Here is a 22,204-nt window from a genome sequence, read left to right on the forward strand (position 1 = left end):
CCTCAGTGACAAGTGACAACCTGAGTCGCCATGATATGCTTGCATGGATCAATGAATCTTTACAGATGAACCTCACCAAGATCGAGCTGTTATGTTCAGGTGGGTGGTAATCTCTACAGTGTAATAGCATGCATATAAGCTCAAAGTTTTTTCCCCACAGATGTTCATTTAGAATATTTAAAGCATCGTCAGTGTGACAATGATGTTTTAAATGGTTTGATTCTAATTTGTTCTACAGGTGCAGCTTATTGCCAGTTCATGGATATGCTCTTCCCTGGCTGTGTACCTTTAAAGAAAGTCAAATTTTCAGCAAAACTAGAGCATGAATACATTCACAATTTTAAGATATTGCAAGCTGGCTTCAAGAAAATGGGTGTTGACAAAGTAAGTTACCTCTAAACTTTTTTCCTAACCATATTGTTTGTGTTGTAATGACGATGGAAGGAATAATCTAAGCGTTGCTGTATAGGGCAACAGTCCATGACTCACCTCATCCAACAACCCACTTTTGTGTGTTTGCACGCAACACTGTTTGTACTTGGTGGCTTTTGTATGGATTCTAAGTTTTTATACTGTAAATATTGAGACCCCCATGCCCATGCAATGATAATGACGCTAGTCAACTCCTGCCCAGTAAATTGTGTTTACCTCTGAATAACCATGTCAGGTCACAAGCAAAACAGTCTTGTATTGTTTTAGCAATTTAGCAGTAGAGATGGAGACCTATAAGATGTCAAAGACCAAAATCACACAATACAAAACATGCTTGTAAAGCTGGAATGTATCGGTGTGAGTGAGTGCCGGTGTAGTACTCTTGTCCTTATTGACAGTTGTATGTACAATAACAGTTGGACTGTAAGAAAGCCATTGACCTCATGCCTGGCACATTCTTTATGTCATTCTCTCCTTGTGGCCTTCATGTTCCTATTTTGGCCTTTGATTTGAAAGCTGCGCGATTGGTTGGTTTGTTTGGTCTCATTGACCCTTGGTTTACTGTCCGCTCATGTGGCCCACTCTCCTCTACCGTAGATCATCCCAGTCGACAAGTTGATAAAGGGCAAGTTCCAGGACAACTTTGAGTTTGTTCAGTGGTTTAAGAAGTTCTTTGATGCAAACTACGACGGGAAGGAGTACGACCCCGTGGAGGCCCGGCAGGGCCAGGACACCATGCCTGTTCCCAACCCCTCCATGACTGCCCTCAACAAGCCCAAGAAGATCATGAATGCAGGTTGGTAGCTCCGGTTGGGTTCTTAGTGTGACTTCTGAAAATATCAGCTTCCTCATAAACTCTTAACTTCTGCTAATAGTAATGGTGCCATTAATAATTATTGGATGGGCATTTACAAGCATTTTCTCTGTGCGTCTCGCAGAGAGCTTGCTTTAAAAAAGTTCTTTAGTTTGCATATATTCTCCAGATGTTTTGGTAAGTTTTTATGTTAATGGCATTTTCTCCAGTTCATTCTGCACAAGCACAGATTGCTCCTCTCTAACTACAATTAAATTCTCAATTTTACAGCAAATGTTTCTACTCCCAAAAAGATAAAGCCAGCTGCAGTCATTGGTACGGTGCTGTCTTTGTTACGCTTGGGCAAGATCAGAGTTCCAATACGATATTTAATTCAAGAATATCATGGAATGTAATGCTGCATTTTCAAAGAATCGTGGTTTTCTGCAGTGTACAGTAACATACAGAATGCACACAGTTAAAATATATATGTTATTCTAAATATGTCTCCCAACATATTTAGACATTTAATGATTGTCTACCCTGAAGTGCTTTGTGTGTGTGTGTGTGTGTGTTTATATTTTGCATTATTCTGCCTATAAAAGCACATCCAATTTGAGACATGTTTGAATCAAGTGAACTATCGCAATGTTGGAAAGTAATGATGTTTGATTATGATCAACACACTTGGGTCTACTTCCTGTTAGCTGTTAACTGTTTAATGTCTAATATTTAAGCCATTCTCAGAATGTAGGCATACACTCTTGATCTTCACCCATACCCCCAGAAGTCTGAAACATGTTTAATATAATAAATATAGCATGTTGCTTTATAAATATCCATGCACGCATACACTTGATTTTTGAGAAATTTAAAGCAAATTATCATTTCAGTTCCAACCCCCCACCCCTCCAAAAACAGGAGTGTGAACATGTCTTAACATTTCCGGTTTAATGGTTTTAATAACCTTCCTAAGTTTTTTTTTCTTAAGCATGTTCTAGCATGTTGCATTGTAAACCATTTGTCAGAAATTAACAGGTGATGGGCTATAAATATAAGTATCATAAACACATGTTTATCATTCCTGAATGTAAGACAGTGAATCGGCAAAGTCTGCTAGGTATGAAAAGTTTAGTGTATAAAGACAAAAAGAATGAAAGTTGTAATGCCTCTTCAGAGGTCAGCCTTTATGTTAAACTTCAAGTGTCTGTCCCGTCATACTGCCACAGGCCGCGCTGTCTGTAGAGCCTGGTGGCTACTAGGTTCAAGCGGGGTCAAGCAGTGCAAGGGTGACTTCAGAACCGGAGAATGTTCGAGTCACGAGTCTGTGCGACCTGGGTTTTACTGCCCCTGTAATATAAGAGCTGCGTAGAAGCTCGGAAGCGCAGATATTTCAGCACCAGCCATTCGGGGCAGCACGAGCCCAAGCCGTAGTATCTGAGCAGTGAAAACACGATCAGATTTAGGCCAGTAATGCAGCTTATCATCATGATGTCCATATTTTTAATTTTTTTAAATATATATATGCAAAACTTCATTGATTCATTGCTCTCTTAACAAAAATAATTACTTGGCCAAGAGTGAAACAATCACCTGGTATTTATACAGATTAGCACAACTAAGTAGAAAAAATAAAAACAAATTCTTCACTTTGAGCCAGGCAAAGAGGGCTCAGGTTCTGTTGAGGAAAATATTATCTTTTCATGACTTCCTGTCTCTTTTGAAAGCAATCCTTTTTGAATAACTTGAGTAAGGGACACTATATATCGGATGTTAATTTTCTGATAATATATCCCTGACCTTTTACATTTAAGTGACCTCTCCCATCTGTACCACATTAAGACTTCCTGTAGAGCTAACATGGATGGTATTTTACAATCTAGCGAATAGTAAAAGCGAGAAGTAATTAGCCTTCATTCTTCCTTCAACCTTGTGCAAAATGTCATTTCATCACCCGGGCATCTCTTTTTTTTGACTTGTTTCCCTTCAGCACCACAGAGGGCAGCTGTTGCCAAGGTAACGCCTAAGATGGCACCCAGCTCTGCACGACGACCGGGTGCCGGTGGGGATGATGAGAAGGCAGAACTTATCCAAGAGGTGCGCTTTGACTTGCATGTGGTTTTGCATCCATCTATTCGATGCTCAGTTTGCTGGATGTGGTGCTGAGCAGAAAGATTCTCTCTCCTCACAAGTCGGTTGTGCTCTCTCAGGTGAATCTACTGAAGTCTACGATCCAGGACATGGAGAAGGAGCGGGACTTTTATTTTGGCAAACTGAGGAACATAGAGCTGATCTGCCAAGAGAAGGAGAGCGAGGGTGACCCCACCTTGCAGAGGATCGTGGATATTCTTTATGCCACAGATGTGAGTTCAGTTCCAGATGAGATGACACTAATACAATCGCAGTTGTGTTTCTATGTTACCAATTTTCAAAATAGCTGCATAAATCACTAAAATTAGCTTCAAATGTACTAATAATTTAGGACAGGGATGGGCAACTGGCGGCCCCCGGGCCACACACGGCCCGCATGCTCACTCAGTGCGGCCCGCAAATAGATCAATAATAATTTAATAATTAAAAGAAAAAAACGATAGAGCAGGACTTTTTTGTTCTTGTCACGTAGGGCTACGCCCCCCTCTCCCGTGTCGGTGTTGTTCCTTGCCCGGTTATCCCGCCCTGCGTGTCTGTTGCCCTGGTTTCCCTCTGTCTGCCACGCACGTGTCGTCATTGTGTTCAGTTGTGTCTAGTTTAGTCCTGTGTACTTGTATCTCTGTGTTCCGCCCGTTGTCGGTTATTTGTGGTTTGTTCGGTTTTGTGGATTATCTCTGTCATCGCTGTTCTGGTATTTTCCGTTTCTGTTGTGTTTCTCCGTTGTGAATGGCTGTCCTGTTACGACTCCTACCTGTCCTGTTGACCACTTGGACGGCTCTCCCGTTTTGACCCGTGCCTGTACTAACGACTTCGCCTATGGAATTCCCCTTATTAAATCTCGCTCTTCTCAGCGTTTGTGTCCGCCTCCTCGCTCCGCAGCGCACTACGTGTTACAGTTCTTTGATATGAAGGAGTTTAAATTCCTTTTTGCACTTTTTTATTAAGCAAATGTTTTGTCTTTGTTGCTTATTAAGGACATGTTAATGCATTTATATGCAGAAAATAGATGTATGTTGGTGCAATAAACATACAGATCTGAATTCATTTAAAATGTGTTCTTATTGAGAATAATTTGTAGTGTTTTTCATATCCAATTACTTGAAGTGCGTGGTTATGTGGCCCTCCAATAATAGTGCTAAAAAAAATTTGGCCCTCTTTATCATGGAAGTTGCCCATCCCTGATTTAGGAGTATTAAAATACTAAGCACATTGAAATGCATGAAAAAATTCATAAACACACCGGCAATATATTTAAGATTTTAATGTAATTTGCTGTGTCTGCATTGCAACAATGTTGTCATGGGCTTTTTCTTCTTTTGTGAAAGTATACATTTGCGTCCTGCAAGTTAATCTGTTGGCTTAACCTAGAGTAAAAGATTTAACCTGGTTGAACCTCAGAACTAATGTTCAATTCCACAGAACGCTGCTTACGTAGCAGTCTTGATTCAACAAAAACTCTTCTCCCTTAATCCATTTCTCCATCACTCCTTTAGGAGGGCTTCGTCATACCGGATGCTGAATCAGAGGACCAGGAGGAGTTCTAATGGCCATGACGAGAGCCAATCCTGTCGTCTCCTCCCTTCCCCCACCTCCCCCACACATCCACTTGCTCCCTCCGTCCTTGACACGTATCCCAGATCATCTTATGCATTTGGACTCCGAATGAACTCTGTATGGAAAATCATTTGGGCTGCCTGCAGAGTTAAAGTTTGAAGACCCTCCTCTGACGACCCCTTCACGAAGAGCACAAGACGGTAGCTGAGCCAGACTCGTCTGACCAAGAGGGGACGGACCTTCTCGCCGCTGAGACTTAGCGTCACGTTCAGTTTCCTCTTCTGTTGTTGCTTGTTCCTGCAGCTGTAGCAGGGCCTGCAGATGTTTGCGTCATGTTAAATGTTGCCTTCATGTTTTGACACTTTGGTCACTACTGCTTGAACACAGAGGGCATGTCACCGCTGTTTCCCCTTACAAAAGGGTGACCAATGCTTTCACGCTAGTGGTTTGCTAATAACATTCTGCCCCTTTAAGAGTTGTTTCCCTTTGGGTTTCTCGTTTTGCTGTCTCCACAAAATCATCTTAGTTTTGCTCTCGACGGAGAAGTAAATTGGACAAAAAAAAAATATTTTGGCAAATTGCATTGAATAGCAAATTCTTTCTCAGTTTGTGTTTTTTTTGTTTGTTTGTTTGTTTGCTTTTAGACCTTGTTGATTCAGTTAAAGGCTAGTAGCAGTCACCCCGTCTCCACCTTCGAGCCCGTGGCTGTGCCTTACAGAGTGAGTGGAGGGCGTCCCAGTCTGATGTCCGTCAGCTTTGTCTCATCAATGTAGAAAACAGAAGAACCATGTTCATAGTCCACAAGTCAGTTTTGTAGCTTGTTCACCAACGTTCCAAATTGCCCACAAACCGCAGTCGTCGTAATCAGTAATGTAACTCTAAATCAGACTTTATCCTGCTCGGTGCGTGACAGGAGGTTTCCAGTGAAGCTCATGGTACCGAGACCTTGAGAGCATACTGGCAAAAGCATCCCACATGACATTTAACCATTTTTAAATAATTTAAACATTTTAATGATTTTTCGATTGTTTTAAAATAAAGTCGATTCATTAGTAGCTCGCCGCAGCGGTGGAGTCTAAGTCCAACATGAAGAAACGGGACACGTGCTGCCCTGTCAGTACTCCGGCCCATGGATCAGATTGTGGTGGTGTTTTGTTTTTTGTTTTGTTTGTTTTTTTACCGCCTTATATTTAACGCTGCTTTCACACCATTTTAATTTTCTGCCTGAGATAGACCTCTTTTATTGTCATTCTGGGTTCACACGAATTAAAGGAATGCTTGACATTTTTCTGAAGTTTATTTTCATCATTGTTTTGCCTCAAATGATTGTGAGACTCCAATGGTCAAACGTTCTAGGTACAGACTTCGAGTCTTGCTTTAATTTTGCAAATTAAGTTTAGGAGCCATTGGTAGTATTTGCCGAAAGCCCAATAGAAATATTACATTTCAGTAGTGTTTGCATAGAATGGAACATTTTTCAAAAATATCTGGTGCCAGTTCTGTGACTGCATTTGAGGTTCCAATTTGGGTTAAATCAATTTGTTTCATTGTTTGTGATTTAAAACAATCCAACATTTCAATTGGATAATTGAAAACTGACCCAGTAAATTGATGTTGGTGTGAGAGATTAAAACAAAAAATATATTCCAGAAATCATGCTGTTTTGATTCCTTTTTTTCTGTGTTTGTTTCAGTTGCATCTTTAAAACTATACAACATAAAAGTGTCTTCAGCATTTGAAGTGTTTTATTTCATTCGAGTTATTCACACTTTTAATTTATGCTCAGTAATGTGGAATGTGTCTTTGGAGTTCAGAGACTGTCCTGATGATTTTTAATCACTGCGCAAATAGTTTTTATTTTAGCTGTCTCAAGTAGCAGGAATGTCCACCAGCACTTCTGGTTTTCTTCTCTGATGATTCTCTGGACATTTCATTTTCTAATCATAATATTGAATCACCCTAAATCCATGGACTCTGTGTCCCAAAAGCCTGGCATTTTTACAAATGTCTTACTAGTAGATGGTGCTTCAAAAACATTGACTGGTTATTTTGCACCACACTGGATAAACATTTGTTTACTGGTTTTCATTACTTATAGTGACTTGCAACAAAAAATGATGTAGCATAGAGATATCTCAAGATTATCTTAATGCTGTAGTGCTTTTTGCAACATAGAAAACACTTCTTCGAGTGTGTGACAAAGGGGCTTTGGTCATTACACTCCAAAGAGTGTTGTGTAATGGAAGTAGCAGTCAAATTTGCAAATAAAATGTTATTGAACATTATACATCACTGATCTGACAATGACCAGGTTTTTGCTTTCTTGTGTGGTAAATTGTTCCTTGTGGTGGTGAAAAGCGTATTGTGAAGTGAGAGTGAAGACTGGACAAGGCCAATATCACATACAGTGCTGTTTGTTTTTTTTTTCTTCCATCTGTTGCTGTTTGCTCTCCTGTGGCCTTCCAGAACAATCTACAGAGATGGGTTTTACACTGTGGGCCCAGAGCCACTTTTACTCTCTGTCCATCTCTTTTTTTACTCTTCCAAACTGTCTCTATCCTTGTTTTTTAATTGCAGGGTGTGTGGTTTTCTTCTTTTTTTATTGTATTTGCCAGGGTCAGTTTCTTACAAATTAAACAGTATTACATGTGTTTACTGCTACGTGTTGTCTGTTATTTCCATTCTCTGTGTGGACCCAAGTTCACGATGCTATAGACATGTTGATTTAATGATTCATGATGCATAGTGATTTGGTTCTTTTCCTTATCTATCTTCTCATTACATCATATGGACACTTTGGAATGGCAACTAATTCCATCAACCAGAGCCGGCCCTGACCAATGTGGTGCCCTAGGCGAGATTTTGGTTGGTGTCCCCTGCATCATCAATCATCGGGTTGATTGTATCAGTATTAAAGAAACAAATAAAAAGCAAATGAATTATAAATATTACTATATAACAAGAAATAAATATAAAGCTGTTGCACAAAATTTTTTTTAAACTATTTTACATAAAGTAGTACATAAAACTTTTACAGTTTTTCTCGATTGGTTTGGCTCATTTCTTGAAACCGAAATTACATTCTCTAAACTCTAACATCGTTTGGCACAACTGTCTTACAGATCAGCACAACAAAAGAGCTGACTTACAAACGTGTATATCTGTCCCAAAACTGTTCACTTATGCTTCAACGCTAAACCCCTTTTTCATTTAAAGAGTCAGTGCCACCAAAATAGTAAAGATTGACATGAAATTGCTTTGGCCCATTTCAATCAATCAATCAAATTTTATTTATATAGCGCTTTTTACAACAGTTGTTGTCACAAAGCAGCTTTACAAGTGCCGAGTCCTAGCCCCCAGTGAGCAAGCCAAGGGCGACAGTGGCAAGGAAAAACTCCCTAGTTTTTTGCATGAGGAAGAAACCTTGAGAGGAACCAAGACTCAGGGGGGGAACCCATCCTCCTCTGGCCGACACCGGTCACCATGACAACAACAACAACAATTTAGACAGAAAGAAGAGAAAGAAAATGAAAAATATGTAATAATGTCCATCATGATGTATGCATCCGGTTAGGCAGGAGGTGGCTGGCTCAGGATGGATCGCTGGTCTCCTCATCTCATTATTCCTCAAACAGGCGGGCAGCCATGTGGAGAAATGAAACAGGGAAAATTAGCTCTGTATGAGGACATATACAGGACAGGTAAAATTATAAACATTTCCGGAGTGTGGCAGCAACTCCGGCATTTAGTTAAATTATTACAGCCTAGCTAAAAAGGCAGAACCAGAAGGTAACATAGGCTTGGGGGTATTCTGAGACAATGGCATCCGTCCACTGCACTGTCAACAAACTTGAGTGACCACGAGCAGTGACAGGACGACAGCACCAGCGCCCCAGTCTACCATAAAACCCTTTGTCTATGAACCCCTGGATCTGTACTTTTATCTAAGGGGGATATTAATTATCAAACGCTAAACTAAATAAGTGGGTTTTCAACCTAGACTTAAAGATTGTGACTGTGTCGGAGTCCCGGACGCATTTAGGAAGATTATTCCAAAGCTGGGGGGCCTTACAAGAAAAGGCTCTTCCCCCTGCTGTTACCTTATTAATTTTTGGAACTAATAAAAGACCAGCACCCTGTGATCTTAGTGGGCGTGGGGGTTCGTAATAGGAAATAAGTTCCTGAAGGTACTCAGGAGCAAGCCCGTGCAATGCTTTATAAGTTAATAAAAGAATTTTAAAGTCAATACGGAATTTAACTGGGAGCCAATGCAGGGCTGATAGGACTGGACTGATATGCTGAAATTTTCTAGTTCTGGTCAGAACCCTGGCTGCGGCATTTTGAACTATTTGAAGTTTATTTAGATTCCTATTTGAACATCCTGACAGTAGTGCATTGCAGTAGTCTAATCTAGAGCTAACAAAGGCGTGCACCAATTTTTCCGCATCATCCTGTGATAATGCATTTCTTAATTTAGCAATGTTACGGAGATGTAGAAAAGCTATCCTAGTAGTATTATCTATGTATTTATCAAATGATAGGTCAGAGTCGAGTATGACGCCTAGGTTTTTGGCTACTGTGCCAGGTGTAATGGGGTAGCCTGCGAGATTAAGCATTAGATCTGGAATTTTCTGTTTTGAGGCCTTAGGGCCCAGAAGAAGAACTTCTGTTTTGTCCTCATTAAGTTGGAGGAAGTTTAGAGACATCCAGCATTTAATATCTTTTACACAGGCCTCAATTTTTCTTAAACTGAGTTTGTCATCAGGTTTGGCTGATATGTAAAGTTGAGTGTCATCTGCATAGCAGTGAAAATTGACACCATGTTTGTTTATAACTGTGCCCAATGGTAGCATATATAATGTAAATAATAGTGGTCCTAGAATGGAGCCTTGCGGGATCCCATATTTAACTTTTGTACGTTTGGATGGAATATTATTGAGCTCTACAAACTGATAGCGATTTGTTAAGTAAGAATGAAACCATGAAAGGGCTGTGCCAGAGACTCCAACCCAGCGTTCTAACCTTTCTAGCAAGATCCTATGATCAATTGTGTCGAAAGCTGCACTAAGATCAAGAAGCACTAACAGCGATACATAACCTTGATCTGAAGCAAGGAGGAGGTCATTTGTTACTTTAACTAATGCTGTTTCAGTACTGTGATGGGGCCTAAAACCAGATTGGAACTTTTCAAATATGTGATGCCTATGCAGATATAGGCATAATTGCTGGGCAACAGCTTTTTCTATGATCTTAGATATAAATGATGTGTTTGAAATGGGTCTATAATTAGATAGTACAGTAGGATCAAGATTTGGTTTCTTAATCAGAGGTTTAATAACTGCTAATTTACATGATTTGGGCATGTGACCTATTGTAATGGATGAGTTAACTATAGTTAGAAGAGGTTCAGTTACCGCTGGTAATACCTCTTTTAATAACTTTGATGGAACCGAGTCTAGTGTGCAGGTAGCACAATTTAAGGAAGAAATTATTTTCTCTAATTCTGATTGTGGGAGTGGATGAAAAGCATCAAGTTTTTCTCCCAGTATGCGATTTAAATCGATGTCAACCAAACCAGATGACATACCAGTTGTATTACTAATAAAAGGTTTTATTTCTCGAAACAGACTGGACATCCTCAAGCATTTGGTGCTTTTATCAAAATAACCTGGATGGTTCATCACAACACCATGGTTTGCCTTCAGAAGCCCATATCCTTTCCAAAACAATTCACCCATGTGTCAGAACTCAATTGCCTTCTCGTATGAATAGTCAGTGCTACCAAAATGTATTGTCCATTTGGCATTGTGTGAGCACTTCAAGTCAAAATGGTTAGATGTGTTGTCATTATTGCAAAGGACTAACTAACACAATACAATGGTGTATAAAACTGAAAAAAGGATTTTACAAAGGTTAATCACACATCAAACTAATAACGCCAAGGAAGTTGAACCCATTTTTATTCACACAAAAATGAACTTGCTAACAATACTGTAGTGTAAAAAGGAAATGTAAACATAATGCCCATTCTGTAATACAATCAAATAAAATTTGTCCTGTAAATAAAGTGGGGGTGTGGTTTCACTTCACTAGTCACTGTCCTCACCCTCCCTCACCTGGCCACCATCCTCACCCTCCTGGCCATCCACACGCTGCTCTCTGTCTGGCCATAGATTTTCATCCATCTCACAATGTATAATCTCTTTGGAATGCAGTGAGGGTAGAAATGTCACAACCTCCCCCTACACTGATTCCCTGTAAGGCCTTCACATGCAACATCCATTGCATGAAGCAGGGATCTCTGGTCTTGAGGATGATGATCATACAGTCTCCATCTCCAAGTGGAAAAAAAAACTCTTCAATGGGATTGAGGAAAGGAGAGTAAGGGGGTAGGAACTCCATCAGCATTCATTGATGGGTAGCAAACCAAGTCCTGATGAGTTGGCTATATGGTGAAAATTCACATTGCCCCATACAATGACGTGGTGTGGTAGGTGAGGCCCTACGAGACCTCTCTCATTTTCAGGGATCAAATCGATTTAAAATCGATCCAAGAAAAAGAGGAGCTTCACTGTATTGTATGGGCCAAGACTGGGGATGTGGGTGGCCACACCATTCAATGACAGCACACATAGTCAGATTGCCCCCTCGCTGGCCTGGGACATCCACTGTGGCCCGTTGGCCAATAATGATGGAGGAGACGACTGAGGCACGTTGAACTTGTCGACCTGCCTCTGCCATTGTGAGGTGATGGTTTACAGCAGGGGTAATCAATTAAATCTTTCCGTGGTCCATTTTTGGCAGATAGCTCAGACCTTAGGTCCGGGTCCGCGGTGGCGAACGTATGTTGTTATTATAATTATTATTAATTTGACTAATATTATTAAACATTGAAATTATGATTATGTGGACTTTTTTCACATTTATTAATTGTTCATTTGTAAAAAAAAAAAAAAGGAAAAAAGAAAAAAAATGCATGCACGCAAGTGCCCCCCTGGACAGACTGCGCACCTAGCATTTGCCTATATTGCTTAATGCAGGGCTATTCAACTGGCGGCCCATCTCCCCATAAATAATAATAAATATTTGATAAACAAATTTACGTTCGAATTTACGTTCGCCAACCCCCCCATCAACAATTTACATGGAGAAAAATTTAATGTTGTAATGTTTTGCTTACACAGTATTGGTGTAGGTCTGAAAATTGTCTGGCCCACAGGTCAGAGCTCTATTCCAAATCTGGCCTGCAGAAAAATATAGTTGAATAGCCCTGGCCTAATGGAAGGGCCGGCCCTGCCATCAACGATACACAGATTCTAGAACTCTATTGAACCTAAACGAGCATGTATATTTATAAAATATAATAACTGAAATGAATCCAGTGGGTAGCAAAGCCGATATGAAGACCGCATTGGGTTCCTGGTGAGAGTATATATATATTAGGGGTGGGACGCGATTAAAAAATTAATCGAATTAATTAGAAGCGTTGTAATTAATTAATCGAAATTATTCGCATTTCAATATTTAACATGAGAAATATTAATTTAAGTTTGAATGATGAATGAATCAATGATCATAAGCATAAACTTCAACATCTTGTTTATTTTTCCACCAGTCTACTACACAGACCAATAGATGAGTGCAGAAATCAGAGCAAACAGTTTTCAGAACACTGGAAATTCTGACCAAAAATGTTGTTTAATTTTGGGAGTTTTGCTAAGGATATTGGAAGAATAAGAAGTAAATCAGAAGAATCAGACACCTACATAAACCGGCGCAAACGGCGGAGGCGTTTAAACTTGCCGCGTCTTACTTAAGCCTTCGACCACAGAGAGCGGTCTACAGTCCACAGCAGTACATCTTGCCAGTGAATTGGTCAATTTGACGTGGACTTTGACATTTTGTTTCTTAATTTGAACCCCGACATGTGGTCGAGTGTTGACTGGCGACACTGCTCGTACTAGGAATACATTTAGCAGCTGAGTTATCATTACTGACCTGCGCGTTAGCCCCAACATGTTTTGCGTTGAAGTGGTAACGAAGGGTGGAAGTGCTCCTGCAGGGGTGGAAAGTAACTAATTACATTTACTCACATTACTGTAATTGAGTACTTTCTACGAGTAATTTGTAATTTTCTGAGTAGTTTTTGAAATATGTAATTTTTACTTTTACTTGAGTACATTTTGACCCAAGTAGTTTTACTTCACTACATTTGAACGCCCTCACATTACTGAGTAAAAAAATATTGATGGTGAAAAATTAAATGCGGGCAGAAATTTAAACTTCTGAGTCCCAGAACTGAAGGCCAATTGCATGGCCTTGGCTTGCGTGCGCCCTTTCCATTGTTTCATAATTAGGTCGTAATCTGGTGCACTTTTTTTGCAAAAGGATGAGATTGTTCGATCTTTAAATCTTCTTTCTATCAGGTCCTGTGGGATCCTGTGGACATTTTATTGTGAAAAGTGGAATCCTGTGGGCATTGTATTTTGAATAGTTGGATCCTGTGAGCATTTTAAATAGTGGAATCCTGTGCGCATTTTGTTTTATTTTGAGATGTGGGATCCTGTGGTCATTTTATATTTTATTTTGAGTTATGGCAACCTGTGGGCATTTTATTGTGAATAGTGGGATCCGGTGGGCACTGTATTTTGAATAGTTGGATCCTGCTGTGAGCACTTACTTTTAAATTGTGGGATCCTATGAGCATTTAAAAAATTTTGATGTGGGATCCTGTGGGCATTTTATTGTGAGTAGTGGAATCCTGTTGCATTTTAGTTTGATTTGTGGCATCTTGTGGGACTTTATGGTACAGGTTGTGACTGTCCTTGTGCTGTGAAGAAGTATGTTACTGAGCCCAGCTGATCTTTTTGCAAGTGTGGATGTGCACTTAAATACACTTTGAAATCGATTAAAACAACTTGTGCTGAATTTGGTTCATGATTCATCCATGCATTAAATAACTGAAAGTAACTAAATAACTTTTACTCAAATTACATTTTAAATGAAGTAATTTTGTACTTTACTCAAGTAAATTTTGAGATGGGTAATTTGACTTTTACTCTGAGTAGATTTTAGGCAAAGTAATGATACTTTTACTCAATTACAATTTTTCAGTACTCTTTCCACCTCTGTGCTCCTGTGATAAGTGAACTCCTTCCTACATAAAGTTCAAATAACACTCGTTGTGTTTGTACTTCCATCTGGAAGTTTCTTTCTTTAAATTTCCCATCCACCAGCGTAGCCTCTTCAGTCATCTCCATCATGCTCATCTTATTATCGGCGTTAACGCCGTTAACGGCCCACCACTAATTTATGTTCTTAGAACATTTTAAGATGTGTTCAGGAGGAATTGTGATCTTAGGCTGTGTGTCAAATGGTTTTCAGGTCTGGAACTGATGAGAAGCAGAAAGAAGCTGCCATTCAAGTAATGTGAAATGCGTCTGGTCTTATTCTTTGGAAATCAAATATCCAGCTAATAACATATCTGTGTTATGACGTAAGGGCATGATTCAGGCTAATCATCTTGTACTCCACGCATCTTGTCCTGTGACAGCGGGGCGGGCCTGGTCCCAAGGTGCAGGATAACTGCGCGCAGGGCCGGATGTTGAACAACCATCAGCACCTCAGAAACCTCCGGGCCATCTTCCAGGAGGCTGAGAAAGACGGGAGAGGAGGTCTGTGTCTCGTGTCTTCTAAGCTCCTGGATCTGCAGGACGTAGAGAAGCTTTTTTTTTCTTTCACAGTGGCTCTTGCCACAATTGTACGTCTAGGCTGAAAGAGTTCCTGATGGTGATTCCACACTGGCATTGCAATTTAGTTCAAGACTATAGGCTCAGTCCAGTGTCTGAGAAACCTTCTCGGAGACGGGGTCTAGCACCTTCTCCTGTTTTCCCTAGCTTATTTAAGCTATTTTTTTATTGGTTTTACATGCATTGCTGAGTTCCTTGTATGTCCGTTGCCCTTGTATTGTGATCAGTAGTTCTCTCTGTCCACAGCGTTGGACATGGATGAGTTCCGGGAGACCATGAAGAAGATCATGGAAGATGCTGAGGATGAGGATCTGGACATTATCTTCATGAAGGTGGACACAAACTGTGATGGCACCGTGGATTGGGTGGGTACTTCTACTCAGCCATGATATTTGATTTGAAGGTTTATGGCCTTACATGGTGTATCTTAGGGATGTCCTACATCTTAAGAAAAAGGAAGGGATTCGAATTTGCTTACTCATTCTGGATTTTAGATTTTTTGTGTTTGAGTGTCCTACAAAAGTGCACCAAAGACATGCCCAACAGTCCATTGGGCTGGGCTTCATTAAATGCACAGCTAGCAACGGCATGTGTTATATATGCCAAGCTTTTCTATCGCCATGGCATTGTCGAGGCCCCTAGTGGGGCCACTCAGGGAGCAGAGAGAAGGCCCTGACGATGAGACGTGCCTAACACCCAAGACAATCAGAAAACACCCAAGACAAAGAGAAAAGCCCTGGGGCTCATCCATGAGGATAGGGAGGGGAGAAAGAGAGAGAGAGAGAGAGAGAGAGAGAGAGAGAGAGAGAGAGAGAGAGAAAGAGAGAGAGAGAAAGGGTGGAGAAAGGAGTCAGAGAGAATGAGGGAGGGGAGTGAGGAGAAAGAGAGAAAAAGAGAACGAGAGAAAGAGAAGAGCATATTTTGTTCTTCTGCTTATCTTTCCCCACTCTCAATACTGCATCTCAGAGAAAATGAACCCCAACACAATGAAGCCGTTGTTTCATCGCTGTGTTCACACTTCCCAAGCACTCTGAAATGAATTTTGCCTGACCGCGTCTGACCCTGGTCTTCTGCTGTCCGTGAGTCAGGACACTTGGCGCGTGTTGAACATTTGAGGACTGCATGATTGTACTAGTCTGACTCTCTTTATGTGGGAAGGATGAGTTTAGGGACTACATGCTGTTGGAGTCCCGGGAGAAAGACTCTCTGCAGACGCAAAACATCTACTTCCCCAACCCACTCAATACAACGCTCATGTAAGTGCCTAGTGTCAAACTATGGCTGACTTCTCTAACTCTAACTCTAACTCTAACTCTAACTCTAACCCTAACTCTAACCCTAACTCTAACTCTAACTCTAACTCTAACTCTAACTCTATCCAACCCACTCAAGGCAACGCCCATCTAAGTTTGGAGTTCTCTATGGTGCTGTGGATGACACTGATGCTTTGAACATGCCCAAGACGTCTCACGAGAACACTGTTTGTGCAGCCCTATACAACGGCAACTTCAAACAGGCAGGTCCAACTCTCCCACAATGTGTAGGTTGACTGTGGAGAAAATGCATCAGTAACAGAGACAGGAAACTTTTGTCATACACCAATAAGTGCTGCAGTCAGCCATCTAAGATCTTGCTCTGTCTGCCAGGTGGTGAGTGGCTGTTATAATGGATTTGTGTGCACCTGGGACATTCTGACCGGTGCAAAGGTCATGCAGTTCCAGACATCTCCTAAGAAGCCCGTAGAGATCACGGTCATGACCTTCGATGGATCAAAACGTCGCCTCATCACTGGTTCTCAAGACGGAACTGTGCGACTCTGGAACTTCAACAATGGCGCATTGCTGCAGACGCTCCCCCTGCTGGACAAAAATGAGGTGGCACACAGACTACGTTTCCCATGATAGCTTGATTCCTTGTGCTTCTTGTACTTGTATCTTGTTCCACAACTCTGCTCGTTTTGCTTTCCTTGGGACCAAACTAGGTCACGAGTATTTTGTACATTAATCAAAGGATCTATGTGTCTGGATGGAACAAGAGGGTCATATCCTTTCTGTAAGTAGGAACTGGTGTAACCCCTGGAACTTCTCATATTCAAGACAGGGCAAAAACACACACACACATTATCCGCACACATTATTGATCAATGCAGGGATATTAAGAAGGATGATGAGATGGAGTTTCGGATCTGGAATCAGTACCACACTGAAGATATCTACTCCATGCATGCCCATGCTAACAAGATGCTGGTCACAGCTTCCTACAGTGGTGACATCATTATCTGGAACATTGACTCTGGCAGGGCCTTCTGCCGTTTCAATGCCAGGGAGAGCTCTGGCCCATTACTGCCCAATCGGGTGAGAACTTCAACAGTTATGGCCTATCAGGGCTGCTTTGGAATTCAGTGTTGTTATGGGATACATGTGTCCCCGCCCCTTTCAGGTGCTGACTTCTGCATGTGAGATGCCGGAAGGGTCACAGACCCCCAGCACATTTGAGAGGGACCTCCTGCGTGACTCCACACAGGTGAAGGAGGATCCGGGGCCAGCCTGCCCCTCCTCCTCCTCCTCTTCCTCCTCAGATATGGAGCTCAACGCTAACCGGGTCAAGGTGTCTATCATGGTTCTCGCACCTCCCTCCAAATGTCTTAAAGATGGAGGGTTCTTGCATGAAGGGGAAAAGACTAAATGAATCACCTCTATTACAGCACAGCATAACTCCACCATACCACCACAGAACACCCTTACCAGACATCAACCCCTGGAGTGCAGAGATGCTGGAAGAGATGCTGGAGGAACCCAAACACGCCGTCCAGAAGGTAACCACATACACCCTTCAGTAGATAAGATCAAACGATGGGCTCAGCACAAGGGTTCCCGACTTCAGTCCCAGAGATCTTCTGCCCTGCAGAGTCAAGTTCTGGAGAAGTTCAGATCTAGTGTATGTGTAGGTATATGTTGATCCTCTTCAAGATCTTCACACTTCCAGGCTTTGTTCCTGACCACACGTGAATGCAGCCCAAACACGGCCACCCTACTGACCTGCGTGGCAGACGGCTATATCTATGCCTGGTCAATCCACCACCAGGGTGGGCTGCTGGGAAAATTTCGAGCTGTTTACACTGAGGAAGACTTTGTTACCACCATGTCCACTGACCCCCAGGACCAGATACTGCTCACCGGAGACAGCAAAGGCTATGTCACGGTAAGGCAGGACACACCACCAAACTGCTGCAAAGGTGACACTTGTAAAAATTGTTAGAACTGTTGCTTCTGTGTTAAACAAATTTTGGCGGTGCACGTGTGTATATCTTCCTCGGGTAGCACTTGTCAGCTAAGAGATGGACTGGCAAAAGCTATGAGAGAACATTAGATGGTTGATGCAGTGTGTGTGTGTGTGTGTGTGTGTGTGTTGAGCTGTGGGACATCGAGGGCTACTGCTGCTCTGTGCGTGGTGAACAGGAGCCGCACAGCGAGTGCCCCATCCACCTACGCACACTCATCCCCAAATACTGCCAGATTGAGGGCAAGCGCAAGATGGCGCTGGAGTCAGAACACGAGGTAGGAAACATGAGTCAGAACGCGAGGTAGGAAACGTGAGTCAGAATGCGAGGTAGGAAACGTGAGTCAGAACGCGAGGTAGGAAACGTGACGGCTCGGAGTGTAAAAGCACACGGTAGGGTTTTCTGCTCCCTCCCCTCGTTTTAGATGTCTGAGCGTAGTTTGAGTTTCACCAACAGGCACCATCCACATCATCAACATATTACAAAATGGGTTACCAGATGTTCAGGAAATTTTGTCTTGGATCCTCTTGAGCTATATTTTATCTTCTCAAGTTTAAGGGCGTACTCACACTAGGCTCTGTGATCCGGGCCCGGATCAGTTAACCGTGCTCGGGCCCGCTTGAAGAGGTGGGCCAGGGCACGATTCATGTGGACTCGGGCACGGTTCGCTTCTAGTGTGAGCGCTATCCGTGCCCGGGCCTGCTTGGTGCCTCGTGTGATTGGTTCATTTTGCTGGAACTCAAACATGACGTCAGTGATGCGACGCTCACGTTAAACAGTCATGGCGGCAAAGCGATTAGCAGACAATCGTTAAATGATCGATAAATCTGTGCTTGCACCATGTTTCTGCACTCCCAAAACAACTCCAAAAATACAATAAAAAGAGAATCGTGAACTCCATAGTGTTGTGCGAGCGTAAGCGTGCTCGGGCGCGGTTGATGAAGCCAGTGTGAGTGCAGGCCAGAGGGGGAGTGTGGAGGGGGGATAACCGGGCCCCAGCACGGAACCAGCAAACCGTGCCTAGTGTGAGTACGCCCTAAGGTGAGAGTGTGGCTGTAGGGGCAAACAGGATATTTCTGAGAGGTTTAACAGATGTCAATCCAGAATTTTCCTCTCTTTGGGCATTTCCCACAGATACATTTTTAATAGCCTGTATAAACACAGGCATCTGTCGTAACGAAACAAAATGCTCTGCCATGGAGTGTTGCTCCTGTGTCAGAAGAGCGCACCATCTCTTTTGAACTCCGTACTACGGTATCGCCCACTTCCTGTCCGGCAGGTCAGAGATGGCTGCGGAGTCTCCCTCGCCCCTCCCCCGCTGCTGAGCTCCTGGCGTTGTCACCTGAAGGCCATCACCAGTCTGGAGTACGTGGAGCACCTCCGCCTCATCTTCACGGCCAGCCTGGACCGCAACGTCCGCGTCTGGACCTTCGCGGGCTGCTATGTAGGTCAGGATGCTCGTCTCGATGGATCATGTACCCACACAGATAACGACAAGGCCGTCACATGGCCAGTTGGTGGGGGTCCTGTGCTGGGCTTTGACATTGAGGGTTTGGAGGAATTTATCCAGGTACGTTTGGCTGTGCTCCGTGGAGCCTAGGGGACCCTGATGAGGACAGGTCAGAGCTCCCCAGGGATCTTAGGAGAGTTGCATCATACCAGACGCTCAAAGTGCTCAACAAGGGCAGAAAGCCACACTGGAAGTGAGTGTGTGTGTTTGTGTGTGGGTTTGTCTTTGTGTGTGTGTGTGTGTGTGTGTGTGTGTGTGTGTGTGTGTGTGTGTGTGTGTGTGTGTGTGTGTGTGTGTTTTAGTGACTGGGGTGATGCCCTTGAACTTTGACCTCTTTCCTCCACCCTCCAGCTACGTTAAGAGGATCATGAGGCCGATAACCAATCAGCATCAACAGACCACGGCCACGTCCAAGGAGGATGGGCTGTTGCTAACGGACCCGCGCATTGCCGTGGACACTACGGAGCAGATCGAAGCCACCTGGCGCCAGTGGGAGGAGACAGGCAAGCATGTACGTGAGCCAATCAACATCCGGGAGTGCTCTTTGTGCAAGCATAAGTCCTGCTCTGGATGAATTATCCTACCTGGATGAGTTATCCTACCTGGATGAGTTATCCTACCTGGATGAATTATCCTACCTGGATGAGTTATCCTACCTGGATGAGTTATCCTACCTGGATGAGTTATCCTACCTGGATGAGTTATCCTACCTGGATGAATTATCCTACCTGGATGAGTTATCCTACCTGGATGAGTTATCCTACCTGGATGAATTATCCTACCTGGATGAATTATCCTACCTGGATGAGTTATCCTACCTGGATGAGTTATCGTAGAGGAATCTACGTCGTCTTGGATTTGAACGTTGAATTCTTGTCCAGAGATGTTTAAGAGGTTGTTGTGAGTTTGTTCCCCCCTCCTCATAGATTTGAATATACACTGAACTGATTGCCACTCATATATGATTGTACCTCAACAGTGTCTCCAATCGTCCAGGCATATGTCTTTTCCCACAGTGTCCTATGTGTCCACAGTGTTGTATTGGTTACTAAGCTGAATGTGTAGGAAGGCTGTGTAGTGGCTGGAAGGCTGTGTAGTGGCTGGAAGGCTGTGTAATGGCTGGAAGGTTGTGTAGTGGTTGGAAGGCTGTGTAATGGCTGGAAGGCTGTGTAGTGGCTAGAAGGCTGTGTAATGGCTGGAAGGCTGTGTAATGGCTGGAAGGCTGTGTAGTGGCTAGAAGGCTGTGTAATGGCTGGAAGGCTGTGTAGTGGCTAGAAGGCTGTGTAATGGCTGGAAGGCTGTGTAGTGGCTGGAAGGCTGTGTAATGGCTGGAAGGCTGTGTAATGGCTGGAAGGCTGTGTAGTGGCTGGAAGGCTGTGTAATGGCTGGAAGGCTGTGTAGTGGCTGGAAGGCTGTGTAATGGCTGGAAGGCTGTGTAGTGGCTGGAAGGCTGTCTCAGTGAGGGCTGTGTGTGTTTTCCAGAAGAGTGCTATACTGGGAGCGGCGTACAGGCCAAAGATCAGGCACCGTTTGCCCTCCTGCCTCCCTGACCTACAAACCACCTTCCGTAGTCATGAGCCGGTACACACTTACACACACACTTCCTTTGGAATAACACACATACCCACAAAGGGAGCATAGCTCATATAAACCTCTCGTTTTCAGCAGTTATATTGACATCTGAAATTGAATTGGCTGAGATAGTATCACCTTCAGATGGGCAAACAATGGCCAGTTATTGGTATCACTAGATTGAATGACCTCGGGTTCACCAATGACTCATGATATCTCCTACACCGAGCACTACTGTGTGCATTTTGAAACCTTATATTTGAGTCGCATTTTGTAAGCCTACATAGACGGCACTAATAAGTAGATTCACGTTTACGTCTGGACAAGCTAGGACAAGGTTGAAGCAGCCATTACTACAGTGAGATCTAATCATGCTGTGGTTTGGGGTAGCCATCACTGCAGTGAAACATCACTTTCCTTTGCTGTAATCATTATCAGCCGTAGTAGATAAGCCACAGTAGACATTATTGCAATAAAGCCTGCCCATGCTATGAACTGTACAAGCCATCATTGCAGAAACACCTAGCTTCCTTATGAGCTGTAATAATCATTATCACAGTGAGTCTTAGCCATGCTGTCAGCTGTGGCCGTGTTGACGTGACTGACGTGACTGACGTGTGCCCCACCCAGCTGTGCATGTACAAGGCCTTGCCGTTATACGACCTGGAGCCCGTCAGCCTTTCCCCCCTGCCCGAGTGGCTCAGGAATAGGAAGGAGGGCACCGACCACCAGGAAAAGCCCAAACCCAACTGCCGGCAGGCCCCCCGCGTGCACTTTCCCACCTTGGCCAAGGGGGGGCGCACAAAGGTCGTTGGGAGCTCCAAGACGAGAGGAGGTGTGTAGGCCGCAGAGGCCCAGGAGGGCAGCGGTTTAAAAAAACGCAATAAACTTTGAGTCGAGACATCTGCGTGTGTTATTTTTCAGCTTTTGCTTTTGGCTACATGAAAATTAAATTTGTTTTTTTTTTTTTTCCCCCTCCTTTAAAGAGACTGCATTCAGAAGTAATACCCAGAGGTGTATCGTATTATTGTAATGTATTAACTTTGCAATAACACCAGGATTGAGCACACAATGAAAGAGAAGAGTCTGTCTAGCTGGGTGTGCAAAATATGTAAAGGAATATGTTAGTTGCTTCCTGCCTTGTAATAACCTGCAATAAAAAA

At 43.0% G+C, this 22,204-nt stretch overlaps 2 protein-coding genes across 6 annotated transcripts in view; both read left to right on the plus strand.

Annotated features, from left to right (window-relative positions):
- mapre1b (microtubule-associated protein, RP/EB family, member 1b) overlaps nt 1-7,581 on the plus strand; it is an 8,998-nt gene extending 1,417 nt beyond the window's left edge. For all 3 annotated transcript variants that reach the window (XM_076983784.1, XM_076983785.1, XM_076983786.1), the window contains exons 2-7: nt 1-99; nt 239-384; nt 1,030-1,228; nt 3,216-3,322; nt 3,436-3,588; nt 4,870-7,581. The exon at nt 1-99 is cut by the window's left edge and continues 25 nt beyond it. In XM_076983784.1, the coding sequence (XP_076839899.1) occupies nt 1-99; nt 239-384; nt 1,030-1,228; nt 3,216-3,322; nt 3,436-3,588; nt 4,870-4,920 (755 nt within the window). In that variant the 3' untranslated portion in view covers nt 4,921-7,581. The remainder of the gene's footprint in view (nt 100-238; nt 385-1,029; nt 1,229-3,215; nt 3,323-3,435; nt 3,589-4,869) is intronic.
- Nucleotides 7,582-12,309: 4,728 nt separating this feature from the next.
- LOC143484966 (WD repeat-containing protein on Y chromosome-like) lies at nt 12,310-21,962 on the plus strand. 3 transcript variants are annotated; one of them, XM_076984052.1, is made up of 18 exons: nt 12,310-12,352; nt 14,315-14,354; nt 14,484-14,604; nt 14,926-15,044; nt 15,838-15,935; nt 16,072-16,195; nt 16,326-16,553; nt 16,661-16,731; nt 16,829-17,033; nt 17,119-17,286; nt 17,384-17,494; nt 17,665-17,880; nt 18,093-18,236; nt 19,239-19,407; nt 19,530-19,662; nt 19,821-19,980; nt 20,952-21,050; nt 21,672-21,962. In XM_076984052.1, exons 1-18 carry the CDS (start codon nt 12,330-12,332, stop codon nt 21,882-21,884), a joined length of 2,442 nt encoding a protein of 813 aa, XP_076840167.1. In that variant the 5' UTR covers nt 12,310-12,329; the 3' UTR covers nt 21,885-21,962. The 3 variants fall into 3 exon arrangements, with proteins under 3 accessions (XP_076840167.1, XP_076840168.1, XP_076840169.1); XM_076984053.1 differs by lacking the exon at nt 20,952-21,050 and having other exon boundaries at nt 21,672-21,961; XM_076984054.1 differs by lacking the exons at nt 16,661-16,731; nt 16,829-17,033 and having other exon boundaries at nt 21,672-21,961.
- The last annotated feature ends 242 nt before the right edge of the window (nt 21,963-22,204 follow it).

The sequence above is a fragment of the Brachyhypopomus gauderio genome, chromosome 21, assembly GCF_052324685.1.
Source record: "Brachyhypopomus gauderio isolate BG-103 chromosome 21, BGAUD_0.2, whole genome shotgun sequence".
Taxonomy (NCBI): Eukaryota; Metazoa; Chordata; class Actinopteri; order Gymnotiformes; family Hypopomidae; genus Brachyhypopomus; species Brachyhypopomus gauderio.

Excerpts from the sequence above, each read along its gene's own strand:
- LOC143484966 (XM_076984052.1), top strand. The coding sequence starts at position 12,330 with ATGAAGACCGCATTGGGTTCCTG. Across the intron at positions 14,605-14,925 it reads TGAGAAAGACGGGAGAGGAG|CGTTGGACATGGATGAGTTC; the intron begins GTCTGTGTCTCG and ends CTCTGTCCACAG. Across the intron at positions 19,408-19,529 it reads CTTCGCGGGCTGCTATGTAG|GTACGTTTGGCTGTGCTCCG; the intron begins GTCAGGATGCTC and ends GAATTTATCCAG.